Here is a 15763-nt window from a genome sequence, read left to right as displayed (position 1 = left end):
CCTGCTTGACCAAATTTGGGTGCATTGCCTTGAATAAACAGAAATGAGTGGAAACTCCAGGCCAGTGTGCATTATTATCCCCCTCTAGCAGGTTGATGCTGGTGTATAAAGATGCTAAGATTACCCTTCCACTGAACCAACATCAGGCTCTGATAACACTATTAATAAGCGTGATTTACATAAATCAGTGATATGGCTTTGTACACATCTGTAGGAACAGAGGGAATGAAAAATACCAAGGCAGATCTCATTAAATCAAAGAATTTGACAGTTGACCTGCTTGCCTCTCATCTCTAAGCTCAAACAAAAATGAAAGAAATTGGCTTCAAAGAGTTGCTTATTTCATAGGCCTTAAAAATAGCAAAAACAAAAATCAAGGCCAGATGTTGGTGAGAATGGCGAGCACATCATGGGTCAGTTCATGCCCTGACACTCAGTTAGGCTGTTTCTCTGAAGTCACCTACACCTTCACGCTCAGCCTAAACCAGTCTGCAAACAGGGAAATCTACAAACACAGAAAAATGGGGCAGAGGTTTTTCATTATGGAGTGAGACAAGGGCCCACTGTGGGGAAAGGCAAGGAGTTTAGAAGTTATTATATTAACAACAGCATGAATTTATATCGTATCTTTATCATAGCCAAATGTCCCAAGGAAGTCTCAGGAACAATTGTGAAACAATTTTTGATGCCAAGTCACATAAGGAGATACTAACGTAAGTGAAAATGGTAGGTTTTAAGGAACATCTTCGAGGAAGAAGACAGGCTTGGGGAGGGAATTCCAGCCATAGGCAGCCGAGAGCACAGCTGTCATTGTAGAGTGAAGGAAACTGAGGATGTATAGAAGGTCAAAATTGAGTAAGTGCAGATATCTCAAGAGGAGGTTACCAAAATACATAGGGGAGAAGCCATGGAGACATTTGCAAACAAGGGTGAGAAATTTAAATCCAAAACAACGGTGTACCAAGAGCTCATTTAATTGCACACCAGCAACTGACTAAAAAGGACAAGCCAACATAACTCTCTCCAAAGATTAATCTTCCTCACAGCTATAGACGAGTCCAAAAGTCCATCAGGAAGAGATGAAAAGAACTCCATGCAATCGATGACACAACAAAATCTCCTGCACCTCTCTTTCCTCAGTTACTCCTTGGTTAACCTAGATCCAAAGTCCAAACAATCAACATGGTCATACCTGTAATTTCCTTTCTTACTGAGCTGCTCCTTAAAGTGAGCCAGGGTCAAGCTGTGACCTTTCATCATCCTCCGGTATGGAATGTCCTCTCCGCAGAAATAGTAAGTGACCACCAACTCACTGCACGGAGCCAGGCTCACAGGTGCCCCTTGTTTCTTTGCTGCTTTGTGCCTGTGGAGACAGAGGAGACAAAAAGAAATCAAGTCAATGGCATTAAAAACCAAGAAGGGGCGTGGTTTGCCAACAGAGAACAGAGTCTCGCTCATAGGGAGGGGAGTCTTACTCCCTGTCTGTGTGGAACTGCGCCCAATTTACTGATTCTAGCCAGGTCTGCCAATGGGGTGGGAGTCACCTTCAAATTGGGGTGAAGGGAATTCTGGTAGGCTCTCTGCTTCATGGGTCTGATATTTACAGGTGTGCCTATTGTGCGGGGAGCCGAACCCTCCACTATTGCCCTCCGCCTTGACTGAACCTTTAGAAGGGAGCATCTGCTTCCTAAGTTGATGGGGGTCTTGATCCCTTTGAGAAGGAGTAAGATTTGGAGAGTGGAAATACCATGTGTTGATTTCCTGTCACACCGCACAACCAGCACCATGCCATGTGCATCTCCCAGGGATCAGTTCAGGCAAAGGTCTGTTCATTAAACCTGGTTAAAGTGGAGAACATGAGCAGGCAGAGGAGATTACACAGCAGCAACATTAACTTGCAGCATTTTCACACACCAGCTGACAAGAGGTGCAGTTCATGCCATTCAGAATTGGAGACAGGTACTAAATGATGAAAACATTGAGACGGTGTTTCCTGGATTCTGGAAACATCTACTGAACCTCAGTAAAAAATCAGTTTGAATAAAAGATTGAGGAGCCGAGCTGCAGAAACTCCTGGATTCCATGTTAACAAAGTGAGGGAGAGAATGACAAGCAGTTTGTGAACTTCAGAAAATGATGCTAATGTTTTGGTGGAACCACAATTAACTCAGGGATCACTGTCTGATTTAGCTCTCCTATTGAACAATGATTTTGTTTTTGAGAGGAGTAAAATTCACACAATTAGATCACAGTATTTCAGCTTCCATCTCATTACATTCACAAGATTTCTGAAAGTTGGTGGTAAAGACAGGCGGCGAAGTTAAGGTTATCCAGTTTAGAATAAAAAAACTACACATTCTGATGGCTGACGTCACTCTCTGCCACAGATAGAAGGAGAGAGCGTGATGGGCTGTATGTATGTGAAAGAGAGAGATAAAAAAAGTCTAAGGGGGTGGATGGTTATTATTTGGGTCTTGCTATCTCTGGTTCATTTTCCCTTTCCATTCATCCTGACTCTATAATCAGTGAAGAGAAAGCACCCTGTATACCACCTCAAACACTCACTCCCTCTGCCATAGAGGCACAATGGCAGCAGTGTGCACTATCATCAAGACTCCTGAAACAACCCCTTCCAAACACACAAACTTTACCATCCAGAAGTACAAGAGCAGCAGATACTTGGGAATTTAAGTACCACCTGCAGGTTCCCCTCCAAGCCACTCACCATCCCTAACCAATAACCCTTTTAAACTGAATGACTGCTCCAAGGTTCTGTACACAGTGATTAGCATCGGCTCTCTGACTGCAGCATTGACTTGTGGTTCCAGAAATCACTGCCACTCACAGACCTCGGAAGCCTGCACAACCGGACAAATATTAGAAGGAATGCTGATCCTGACATGGAAATGTACCTCTGTTCCTTCACTCTCACTTGGTAAAACTCCTGTAATACTCTTTCCTGACACCTACACCACACAGACCACAGTGGTTCAAGACAATCACTCACTATCACCTTAAGGGCAGTTAAGGATGGACAATAAGTGTTACCCAGCCAGTGCACCCATATCCCATGGATGAATAAATTAAAAACATTCTATTCTAACCTCACTTCTTATATTTTACTATCCTCCCTGAACGGGGAAATTAACAAGGACTTGCAGCAAAACACAACTTTTTTTCTATCAAAACATATTGTTTCATATTGCAATTACTTATTTTTGACATTTACAGTTTAATTGCTGTGGACACTCATCTTGTTCCCCGCTTTGATCCTTTTTTTAAAAAAATTGGGCATGGAGCCAAGATGTTCTTAACTGCAAAAAGAGGACAATAGTCCAACGCCGGTTAAGAATCCCTTCCTCTCAACTATCATATTTTTAATTTTTAAGTAGTTGCGAGAAATATGTTAAATGTCCTTTGCCATTTCCTTCACCTTAGTGAGGATTGAGTGAGAATCATACACAAAACCTAATATATCCCCATTTCATTAATACTATTTTTTCTCCCAGACAGAAGGGTATAACTCCATATTTAGCACGGTATCTGCCATGTATTTCCCCACTCACCTTGCCTAAATCACCATGAAGCCTCTCTGCATGCTCCTCACAACTCTCTATCACACCCGGTTTTGTGTCATCAGCACGCGTGGAAATGTTGTATTTTGTTCCTGATCCAGGTCATTTATATATATTGCGAATACAGCACCTGGGTTTCAAGCACTGATCTTTTGTGGTACTCTATGAGTCACTACTTGTAACTCTGAAAAAGGCAATTTTTTCATGCTGTCTGTGACTGATCTGCCAACCAATTCTCAATCCATGCCAATATATTATCCCTTATCCCACGTGCTTTAACTTTGCCCACTAATTTCTCATGGAATGGGGTGGGTGGGGGGATGTGAACATATACAGTGAGCTGAATAACAAGGTAATAAGGACTAAAACAAAAGACAGAATGGGAAATCAGAATGCTGGCAGACAGTTCAAGAACTAGAATCAAGCAGGGCCTCAGTGAATAGATTACTTACAGTGTGGAAACAGGCCCTTCGGCCCAACAAGTCCACACCGACCTACCGAAGCGCAACCCACCCAGACCCATTCTCCTACACCTAACACTAGAGGCAATTTAGCATGGCCAATTCACCTAACCTGCACATTTTTGGATTGTAGGAGGAAACGGGAGCACCTGGAGAAAACCCATGCAGACACGGGGAGAATGTGCAAACTCCACACAGAGAGTTGCCTAAGGTGGGAATTCAACCCAGGTCTCTGGCGCTGTGAGGCAGCAGTGCTAACCACTGTGCGACCCACAAATAGGATGAACAGGAAGGGTTTAGAGGGATATGGGTCAAGTATTGACAAATGGGACAAGATTAATTTCGGATATCAGGTTGGCATGGACAGTTTGGACCTAAGGGTCTGTTTCTGTGTTATAACTGTCAGTGAATAATGTCATGCCATTGTATAAAACATTCATCCATTGCTAACTCCAGCAGTGATTCTTGTTTTGTATTAGCTCATTGCACTGCAGTGGCCCCAGTTTAGAAGCTTAGCAGCAGCCTGGTCTCCTTTCTCCAGTGCCTTCTACTGGTAACAGAATATCAGCTGAGACTCGGCTGCAATGCTCTCAGGAGTTAAACAGCTCTCCAAGGACTCAATGCGTATTAATGAACAGAGCTGGACCTCAACACGTCAGCCTTGACTGGAACAGAAAGGGCAGCAAAACATCGAGGGAGGTTGGGAAGGACAAAAAAATTCCCATGAACTCTCAGAATGCAGATCTCCCCAAACTGGGGAACAGAGAATGAGTTACTTACTCTTCCACAGGAGTGAGGAGACCAGTGTTGGACTGAGACTGGCTGACTCCTTGGGGTTGGGTTCCATGAGGTCTGTCTCGCTGTAAACTTGATGTTGAGTTTCTGAAAAACAACAAAAGACAATGTTAGTGGTGAGAGAGAGAGAGAGAAAAACAGGTGACAGTCTGTGTAAGGGAGAGATAGATAGAGATGGGGTAGTTGGGTGGGAGAGGGAGAGAGAGAGAGAGAGAGAGAGAAGAGAGAGACACAGACAGACAAAGTTTTGGCTGTCAGTGAGAGAAAGAGTGAGTGACAGCTGGTAAATGAAAAAGTGCATGTGTGAGAATGCAAGAGAGAGAGATACAGACAGACAAACAGAGAGAGAGAGAAATGGGAGATGCGCACAACAACATTAGTAAAGGTCAGAGGTAAAACATTTAGTAACACAGGAACAAGAGGCAGAAGTGAATTCCGTACCTTTGCTTCTGAGTTTTGGAAACTTTCTTCTCCTCTTCTAGCCTGCGACGTGCCTCTTCCAGCTGAGCGAGTGTGTTTGGCGGTGGAAGGGGGGGCATTGCAGGGTCCTGAATGAAGGGATGGGATGGCTGAGCAATGCCCCTCTGGTGGGTACTGCCAACATGCTGCCGGTTGGTGCGCTCAGTTGTATTTCCTCTTGGGCATTCTGTGACACTTCCTCTCTTCATACATTGGACGCTATGGGAGAGAATCATTTGTTACAACCCAGCTGTGATCAGTTGTCAGTAATGTGGCCCACCCCCTCATTCAGATACACAAGCTCAGGCCAATTCGAACTGTAGCAGGTCGAGTGGTCTTGGGAGCCGTTTGTGTTCCTTCCTGATCTGACCATTTCTAAGCTCCGATTACACATCACCAGATGCTGGATCCTAAGGGTGTCACATGTGGGATCGTTTTGCTCCTTAGACAAGGAGCAAGTCTAAGATCTTCAGCTGGGGAAAGTTGCTCTGCAGGAGCCTGTAAATCAAACTCGACACCTTCTGTTCATTGCCCTCCTCCAGTTTTGTTTTTAGCAAACTGGTGCTTTTCCACTTTGGTAAAGTGGAACCTGAATTTGCGATCACCAACAAGCCCTCTTTTTATGATCGACTTCAAATTGCAAAACCGAGGATATTCATTCAGTCCTACAAAGAAGCAATCTGAATATTTGAGGGTAAGAAATCTCTCTCCCAGGTGATAGGAGGAACATCTCACACAGCCTGACACCATTCCACCAACACATGCAAGCCCCCTCCTCAACTCCATTCCATTAATGCACCGCACCCCCCACCAATAGTGTTCCACTGACAGACACCACCTCATAACACAAACACAGATGCCTGCGTGTGCTCATCTGCATGGCACAAAGCAAGCATTCCGTGAAGCGGCTCAGCCTTTACCTGTGGGACCTGTGTTTGTTGGGTTGTCGTTCACTCTCCAACATCCATTGCCACACGTTCTGTGTCCGATCTGTCTCTTCACAGGGGAGCTGAGGGCTGCAAAGAGGCAGAGCTCCCTCACTGGAAATTGGGCTAGCACAGTCCATCACTTGTGTGCTCCTCCTGGCTAGGGAACTGTTCCTACTGCTGATGGTCAAACAGAGGGAAAAGTACATCAATGGAAAGCTTTTCATTTCTGCTATTTTTAAAAGTGTGAGGACCACCTGGACTCCCACTTAACAACTTCACTCTCTACTTCTCCTGAAGATATTTCCACATACATGTAGGTACAGATCCAGAGGTCCTCACCCATCCAACAGTGCACAGAACAGCCACCTCAGGTATAACGCAGTGTCTCAGTGTAATCCGCAAGTTTAACCCCACGGTTCACTGGATCTTGTTTCTCCATTTCCCTACCCCCAAATCGTTCTAAGAGACACATGCAGTTGGTTACCACGCTCCCAGGGTCTACAGCTCTTCCTGGGTCAGATGAGGTTAGGAAAACTGAACAGGGATTAGGCTCTTTCAGCTCTCTCAGCCTGTTCAGCATCATTCACTGTGATCATGTCACAGACTCCTAAATACCTATGGTTTGCAGTAGCTGCTCGATACATTTGGAGCACTGCTGCCTTGTGTATAAGGCACCATGACAGTCAAGAATCAAGACCTCTGTTGTGGACAGTCAGCACTAATGCCAATAATGCCCATGGTGAGGCCTCTGAGGACATTAACTGTTACTGGACTATAATATTCACACCTCTCAATGTCCACATCAATGGGCATATCACGAGTTTCTCATTTCCCAAATAAGTTCAGGTTCCATTGTGAGTCAGCAGCTCACTGGGGCACCACCATTAGCACCCTCACTGCCACCCACACCACCCTCCCTCCCCCACCCTGAAAAACTGCGGAGCTACTTGGAATGACTGGGCCCAGCGACGGAGCTCGAAGTGCGACCAAGCCCCAGCGGCGGAGCTCTGAAAGCGGCTGGGCCCGAGCAATCAAGCTCAGAGAACAACCGGGCCCCAGCGATGGAGCTCCGAGAGCGACTGGGCCCCAGCGATCGAGCTCAGAGAGCAACCAGGCCCCAGCGATGGAGCTCTGAGAGTGACCCGGCCCCAGGATGGAGCTCTGAGAGCGAACAGGCCCCAGGATGGAGCTCCAAGAGCGACCGGGTGCCAGGATGGACCTCCGAGAGCGAATGGGCCCCAACGATGGAGAGGTCCGAGAGCGGCTGGGCCCCAGGATGGAACTCCGAGAGCGGCCGGGCCCCAGGATGGAGCTCTATGGCAGTATCATCTCCAAGTAACCGACAGAACAGCAAGGTCAAGGTTGGCCACAGTTACAAATATGTGCAGGCCACGGATTAAATGCAGATTTGTGGAGTCACTGAGAACAACCGCTACTACGTCATGGTCAGTTTGACAGAAATAAGTAACATAATATCTTGCATGCTTACACTCCTTGGTGTTTTGTCAATGTGTTGCTGAGTGTTCCTGACTCAGACCAGCAGATCTCAGGTTCCAACCCTTTCTGTGCTGGTCTCTACTGGATTTGACACTGGACGTAGCTATAGTTGTCCTGAGTTCCTCTAAGTTAGGGGACAGGTGGAATAAAAATGCATCAGTGAAACTCCATCCTGGACAATGGGTTCACTTCTTGGCCCAGAGGCTGGAGTGTGACGCACACCCTGGTTAAGGAGCTTACTGATTCACTAACCCGGTCTCTGTGCATGCAGGGTCTGGCAAGGAGAGGGAGCCTGCTTTCCCTTAAGGCAGATTGAAAAAACACTTCAAAAAGGAAAAAAATTAGATGAGATCTTACCCCAAGGCAAACTGTTCCGCTTGATGTGCCGGCATTTCAACCTTGGGGTGAACACTTCGAAATTTGGTGTAGGAACAAAGGTCCGTGCTGTTTGGACAGAGACACTGCACTCTGTGAGCAGCCTCAGTTTCAATCTGTTCCTTTGTCTTGGGAACAGTGTGATGGTGAATGTAATGATGGTGGACGTACTTGGAGCCCTGTTTGGAGACATATCCTTTATTGGAAACACCTGGAGCTGCTGTCTGGGTCCCCATGCCAGTTTGAAACCTTGTCCCTCGGAGACAGTCTGGGGTCTGGGAAGGAGGAGAATATCGGCCCACCCCTGGCGATTGGCAGCCTGGGGTTTTCAGTACTCGTGACAAGTGGTCATCCAAGATGGTCTGTGGGTCATCGTCACAGCTTCCAGACGGCAGAAGAGCCAGTGGATGCAGCTGATGCTGGGGGGCTGTAGATTCCATCTCTATCTGTGCTGTTATTGTGGGAAGGTCCCCATCTTCACCTTCATCCTGTTGTCAAACAGAAATGGACATTTCATTCTCACTGAGGGTGTTCACTGAGCGTACAAAAATAATTGCAACATCACATTCCCTCCACCTGACAATCCTCCAGCCTCTGACTCACTTACTGAATTGTTACAGTGCAGAAGATGGACATTCGGCCCATCATGTTTGTGTCAGCCCTCCAAATAGACACTTCGCCTTCTTTGAAATCGAGGACATGCTTCCTTTTCAAATAACTATTTAATTCCCTTTTGAAAATCTGATTGAACCTGCTTCCACAACACCCTCTGGCAGTATTTCCCTGACCCTAACCACTCATCATTTTTGTTTCTTTCATTAAATACTGTGCTGTCTCATTGCTGATCCTTTCAATAATGAGGACAGTTTCTCATTTCTCTCTGTCTGGGGATTACTCGCTTCCCAGACTCCTCATTGACAGATAACTCCAGAGGCTTGCTTCACCTATCTCTGCAACTCTTCCCCACAGCATCATCCTGCCCTCCAGCTAACATTTACAAAGAGCCAATATCAATAGCCCACCTAAAGCTGCTAATTTAAAGCCAATTTCCTGGGTGGGAACTCCCCCCCCCCCCACTAGAAAGGGACAAGTGCTCTGATGTGAGCCTGTGAAGGACCTGATTATAATGTGAGCACTTCATCACCACAACCAAACTGCTCTACTTTCCAACCATCATCTTCAAAAAGGGGCAACGCTTTCTAATCAAACCAATCAAGTTACACTGAGAGGAGTAAAATGTCTATGCAGTATTTACGTACTGGGTGCATTTTAAAATCCAAATGCATCGGTCATGCTGTTCTCATTCAGTCTATCTTGGGGACTCAAGATTAAAATTAAAACAGCTTTCTCCGTTCCTGCCCCACCCGAGCTCTCAGAGGCAGTCGTTCCTCAGCAAGTTTGCCATCCTACCTCTTTGATCTGCTGCAGTCTCTCCTCCAAGCTGTCCATGGTGTCTCGCTCCCGCTTGAGCTTCTCCAGCCGAGAGATGAGCTGAGTGGCGAAGGCTGCTGGGTCGACAGGCGTCATCTCCTTCGGAAGGCGATGAGTTCTCTACATGAAGCAAGAGTATAACAGATAGATGACATTCAGCTGTCCATCCTTCAGCTTGCACATTTTAGGAGAAAGGTAGAATAGACAGAGCACAATGGACAGGAGAGATTGAAAAAGTGAGAGACAGCAGGTGAAAGGAAGGATGAGAGGGAGTCAGTGAAAGAATGAGAAGAGAGTGTCAAAAGATCAGGAAACAAAAAAAAGGAGGGTAAGATTGCCAGCGAGAGGAATAAAAAAGAAGCAATGCTTTTGTCTTTTTCCTTTAATGTGGTTGTGTGTTCGGGTAAAGCCAGTTTCTCTGCTCATTGCCATGAGCCGGGGATTTTATGAGCTTCTTACAGTGGCCTCATGGAGCGACATCCTTCCCAGCAGCACTGGCCTAGGGCGAGAGCACTCAGTTGTCCTGCTCATTCCCTCTGTAGTACAACCAGCTCATCAGTAGCTTCACAGAGTCTCGAGCTTCTTCAAAGACAGTGTTGTCTAACATCAAAAAACATGAAGGTGGGAGGGAAGAATCTTTAACTGAAGTGGGTTATAAACAGAAAATGAAAATTAAAAAAAAAAGATGGAGGGAAGATGGAGTCAAACGGGTGCAGATCAGAGAAAATGTGGTAATTTATTTCCTGGCTGCATGCTGGGTAGCTTTGAGGATCTGTTGGCTCAACAGCTCCTGTGTTTTTTTTCACTCCCTCACTCTTCACTTCTGTCTTCTTTGTACAGCGTGAAGAGAATCAGCTGCAGGCTACGTGTGCTACACTGCTGGGCTCGGCTGCCTAAAGCTGCAGCTATCAGGGGAGAAAGGAGGCTGTGAATCAGGAGCAGAGAATCACAGGCATAGTAAAGCACGGCAGGGCACGGCCTGTATCAGCATCAACAAACATGAGAGAGCGAGAGCGTGGGCGAGCACGGGAACGAGAGAGAGCAGAGACAGACAGAGACATACATGGAGAGTGGGGGGGGGGGGGGGGGGGGGAGAGAAATAGAGAGAGAGAGCAAGAATAATCTATCGCTTCTTCCTGTTCATCTCTCTGCACCCCCACCCCCAGCTCTCATCGTTTTAAGCTGGACACCGCACCCACCCAATGAAGCAAGAAAGCCTTCTCTAAGGCAACCGCACAGCAGCAGCAATGATGTGAGGGGCAGAGAAAGGAGTCGCTCTGTTGGAAGTTGTCACTTTACACACTAGCTGTCTTCTATTCAGCTCCTGATCAAAGCACAGCCTGGCAGAGAATGTCGATTGGGGAGCCCCAGGACAAAATAATCTCATTTACAAGCTCGGGCAGTAGAACTTGCGTTGTTTCCAATCTTTTTTAAAAGGGGAAAAAAAAACACATTTTGGAGACAACAGTTTGCAAGGCCTTTGAAAGAGATTTTGTGCTAGTTATTTTTTCCTCTTGGTTAGGAAAACATGAAAGCTCACTACAGCAACTGCAGCAAGGAAATTACAACAAGGCTTGATGACATACACTGGCGATCTGTTCACCACACAGGCACAGACACGCACACGTAGCAAGTTGGTCTGGTACCAGGTATAGGGACCATCTGAACTGTCCAAAGTAACTGCAAAGCAGCATGTTGTATGCTGCTAGAAAAACAGCATTAAAAAAACCCATAAACATAATTAGAGGAGACAGTTCTCCCCAAATACAGTGGTACTGACTCATCCTGGACCTCAGGACCATTGGGTATGAACTTAGATTTTTCAAGTGCTACCATTTTCCTGAGGCGGGGGTGTGGGCTAACAGTGTCAGAAGAGCCTAATTGTACATTCCCTGGGTAAATACATGCATCCACACACACCATGCGAGGATTTGAGAGGTGTAACGTAATCAGTACGGTGTCCAGTTCTAGTTGCTCAGTTCTAGGAAAGATGGAGAGGGTTCAGAAGAGGTTTACCTGAACATTGACATGTATGGAGGGCTGGGACTTCTTTCTACTGGACCATAGGAGGCTTACACATTAGATCAGATTCCTTACAGTGTGGATTCAGGCCATTTGGCCCAACAAGTAACCACTAGACCCAATTCCCTCTGACTAATGTATCTAACACTATGGGCAATTTAGCATGGCAAATCCACCTGACATGCACATCTCTGGAAACCCATGTAGACATGGGGAGAATATGCAAACTCCACACAGACAGTCATCTGAGGCTGGAATCGAACCCAGGTCCCTGGTGCTGTAAGGCTGCAGTGCTAACCACTGAGCCACCGTGCCTCCCTACAGCGTTTATAAAATAATGAGGAGTAAAGGATAAGGTTAGTGGTACTGGTCATTTCCCTAGGATGCGGGATTTCAACACTAGGGGGCACATTGTTAAGGAGAGAGATTTAAAAAAGACATGAGGGGCAATTTTTTTTTACACAGAGGGTGGTTTGAGTGTGGAATGAACTTCCTGAGGAATTGGTGGTTTTGGGTAAATATCAACATTTCAAAGACATTTGGATAAGTACACGAAAGGAGGGATATGGGCCAGGAACACAGACAAGAGGGACTACTTTAGTTTGGGATTATGTTCAGCAAGGAATGGTTAGATTGAGGGGTCTGTTTCTGTGCTGTATGACTCCATGAGTTCACACACCAGTGACTATGAATGGCAAGGGGTACACTTCTATTGTGATGATTCAGCATCATGGCAACAGCTGCCAATCAGATTCCAAAGCTGGACTTCAGATTAAATTCTAGTTTGGTTTGCCATCCAGTGCTAACCTCAAGCAGTGAGTAATCCACAAACACACAAGGACACACAGCTGTAGGTATCTCCTAGAGTGGGTCCAAAGGATGCCCCACTCAGTAGGATCTGAAATCAAGGTTATTTAGTTTGAACAAGATTAAATTAGGTTAGATTCCCTACGTATGAAAACAGGCCCTTCAGCCCAACAAGTCCACACCGACCCTCCAAAGAGTAACCCATCAAGACCCATTCCCCTACCCTATATTTACTCCTGACTAATGCACCTAACACTACGGGCAATTTAGCATGGCCAATTCACCTGATCTCTGAGCAATGAATTTGTTGCAGCGTCCTGTTCTGGTGGAATTGGTCAGAAATGACATTAATACGTACACACACAGCCCACGCGCTCCATTGTGAACAACAGAGGTTCCCAAATTGTGGGTGGTGGATCTTAGTGGGATTGTAAGTCAAATGTTTAAAGTTGTTGAGTTCAGAGGCAGCAATGGGTTACATGAAGTTCTGACTGGTTGTGGCTCCTTTAACTGCTTGAAGTTTTTTACCCTCTCCCAACAATGGGCATGACCGAACAATCTGATTGCTGCCCTTCAAAACCAAAGGGAAAGTGGAAAGCTAAGGATATTTCCCTTGGGGAAAAAATATCTGGAAGTATGAACCTTCTCCACTCCACCTCCCTCACTCCCTTCACATGGGTTTTTGATCCATCAACAGAGAAATACTCAACTAACTGGGATCAAGAAAATTTCAAATGAGGTGAAAATTCCTTGCAAATGAATGTGGAATGTCTAGTTTAGAGCTGCAAAAGTCCAGTAGCTGCTATATTTGGGAACACTGTAATGAATCCACCTCTAACAAACATCATCAATTGACAAATTTAAAGCAGAGATTGAGATCAGTGTTGCAGAAAGTACGATAGTCACTGCCTTGATAAAATTTTCCAGTTTTTGGATGCATGTATTAGCTGTGACCTGACTAGTCTATGGGAGGTGTGTTTAAGGTTTTCCATGTGTAGAAGTGTGTCAGTTATTTTGAAAAAACAACTTGTATATACCTATGCCTGCATTTTGTACTAATTTAAATACTGTGTTGCCTGGGAAATTAAAGCTTCCCTGTATGTGGCTTTATGTTCAGTGGATTGTTGATTATGATTGAGAATATTGGGGGGAGATGATGATCTAGTGATATTATTGCTAGACTATTAATCCAGAAACTCAGCTGATGTTTTGGGGACCGAGGTGCGAATCCTGTCAAGGCAGACGGTGGAAATTGAATTCAATTTAAAAAAATCTAGAATTAAGAGTCTACTGATGACCATGAAACCATTCTCGATTGTCAGAAAGATCATGTGGCTCACTAACTTCCTTTAGGAAGGAAATCTGCCTGCCTTAACTGGTCTGATCTACAAGTGGCTCCTGACACCAAGCAATCTAGCTGACTCCCAACTGCCCTCTGAAATGGCTCAGGAAGCCATTCAGTTGTACCAACCTCTATGAAGTCTGAAAGAAATGAAACTGGACGGATCACCGGCATCGGCCTGTGCACCGGAAAAGACATGGGCAGAAACAGCCTTTTGGACCCTGAAAAGTCCTCCTCATTAGCATCTGGGGGCTAGTGCCAAAATTGGGAGAGTTGTCCCACAGACTAATCAAGCAACAGCCTGACATTGTCTGTAAGGTATGCTTCCGTGAGTATGACTATGTCCCAGACACCACCGTCACCATCCCTGGATATATCCTGTCCCACTGACAGGACAGACCTGGTAGAGATGGCAGCACAGTGGGATACAATCGTGAGGGAGTCACCCTGGGAATCCTCAACATTGACTCCGGACCCTATGAAGTCTCATGGCTTCAGATTAAACCTGGGCAAAGAAACCTCCTGCTGATTACCACGTATCATCCTCCCTCAGCTGATGAATCAGTACTCCTCCATGTTGAACAACACTTGGGGGAAACACTGAGGATGGCATGGGCACAAAATGTACTCTGGCTGGGGGATTTCAATGTTCCCCACCAAGATGGCTCAAGCAGCAGTACAACTGATCAAGCTTGTCAGGCCCTAAAGGACATAGCTGCCAGACTGAGTCTGTGGAAGACAAGCAAGAGGCTGGAAGAACACAGCAGGCCAGGCAGCCTCAGGAGATGGAGAAGTCAATGTTTCAGGTGTAACCCCTCTTCAAGACTGAATCTGTGACAGGAGGTGAAGGAACCAACAAGAGGGAAAAACATATTTGACCTCATCCTCACCAATCTGCCAGCTGCAGATGCATCTGTAGCAGTATCATTATGCGTGACCTATCATTGTGGACACAATGTCCTGCCTTCACATTGAGAATACTCTCCATTGTGTTGTGCGGTACTATCATTGTGTTAAATGGGACAGACTTCGACCAGACCTAGCAACTCAAGACTGGGCATCCATGAGGTGCTCTGGGCCATCAACAGCAGCAGAATTGTAATCCAGCACAATCTATAATCTCATGGCCTGGCATATCCCAACTGAACTATTACCATAAAGCCATGGGATCAACCCTGGTTCAGTGGAGAGTGCAGGAGGACAAGCTACAAGCAGCACCAGGCATACCTGAAAATGAGGCTTCGGTATCTGGTGAGGCTACCAAATAGGACTGCTTGCACGCCAAACGGCATAAACAGCAAGTGATAGCCAGAGCTAAGCAATCCCACAACCAGGGATCAGATCTATGCTCTCCAGTCCTTCCACATCCAGTTGTGAATGGTGGTAGACAGTTAAACAACTTACTGGAGGACGTGGCTCCACAAATATCCTCATTCTCAATGATGGAGGAGCCCAGCACATCAGTGCAAAAGAAAAGACTGAAGCATGTGCAGGAATCTTCAGCCAGAAGTGCCAAATGAATGATCCATCTTGGCCTCTTCCAGTGGTCCCCAGCATTACCAATACCAGTCTTCAGCCAATTTGATTCACTCCACGTGATATTAAGAAACGAATGGAAGCACTGGATTCTGCAAAGGCTACAGGCCCTGACAACATTCCGGCAATAGTACTGAATTTGCTGCTTCCCCTAGTCAAGCTCCTCCAGTAAACAACACTGGCATATACACAACAATGTTTGGAAAATTGTCCAGGTATGTCCTGTACATAAAAAGCAGACAAATCCAAACCAATCAAAAACCACCCCATCAATCTACTTTTGATCAGTAAAGTGATGGAAGGTGTCATCAACAATGCTATTAGCAGCACCTGCTCAGCAATAACCTGCTTAGTGACGCCCAGTTTGGGTTCCGCCAGGGCCACTCAGCTCCTGACCTCATTACAGCCTTGGTTCAAACATTTAAAAGAGCTGAATTCCAGAGGTGAGGTGAGAGTGACAGTCCTTGACACCAAAGCATTTGACCATGTGTGGCATCAAGGAGCCCTAGCAACACTGGAATCAATGGGTTAACA

The 15763-nt window shown here is 45.9% G+C and overlaps 1 protein-coding gene across 7 annotated transcripts in view; it reads right to left on the bottom strand.

Annotated features, from left to right (window-relative positions):
• The window catches only part of axin2 (axin 2 (conductin, axil)), an 85998-nt gene that overhangs the window by 3993 nt on the left and 66242 nt on the right, over nucleotides 1-15763 (bottom strand). For 6 of the 7 annotated variants that reach the window (XM_043715078.1, XM_043715080.1, XM_043715079.1 and 3 more), the window contains 6 exons: nucleotides 9502-9642; nucleotides 8074-8579; nucleotides 6211-6396; nucleotides 5273-5509; nucleotides 4817-4918; nucleotides 1193-1363 (listed from right to left, as the gene is read on the bottom strand). In XM_043715078.1, the coding sequence (XP_043571013.1) occupies nucleotides 1193-1363; nucleotides 4817-4918; nucleotides 5273-5509; nucleotides 6211-6396; nucleotides 8074-8579; nucleotides 9502-9642 (1343 nt within the window). The remainder of the gene's footprint in view (nucleotides 1-1192; nucleotides 1364-4816; nucleotides 4919-5272; nucleotides 5510-6210; nucleotides 6397-8073; nucleotides 8580-9501; nucleotides 9643-15763) is intronic. The other variant, XM_043715083.1, reaches the window with a different exon arrangement.

This window comes from Chiloscyllium plagiosum, chromosome 24 (assembly GCF_004010195.1).
Source record: "Chiloscyllium plagiosum isolate BGI_BamShark_2017 chromosome 24, ASM401019v2, whole genome shotgun sequence".
NCBI lineage: Eukaryota > Metazoa > Chordata > Chondrichthyes > Orectolobiformes > Hemiscylliidae > Chiloscyllium > Chiloscyllium plagiosum.
Note: the sequence above shows the minus strand (reverse complement) of the source record. Positions and strands in the feature narration are given on the sequence as shown.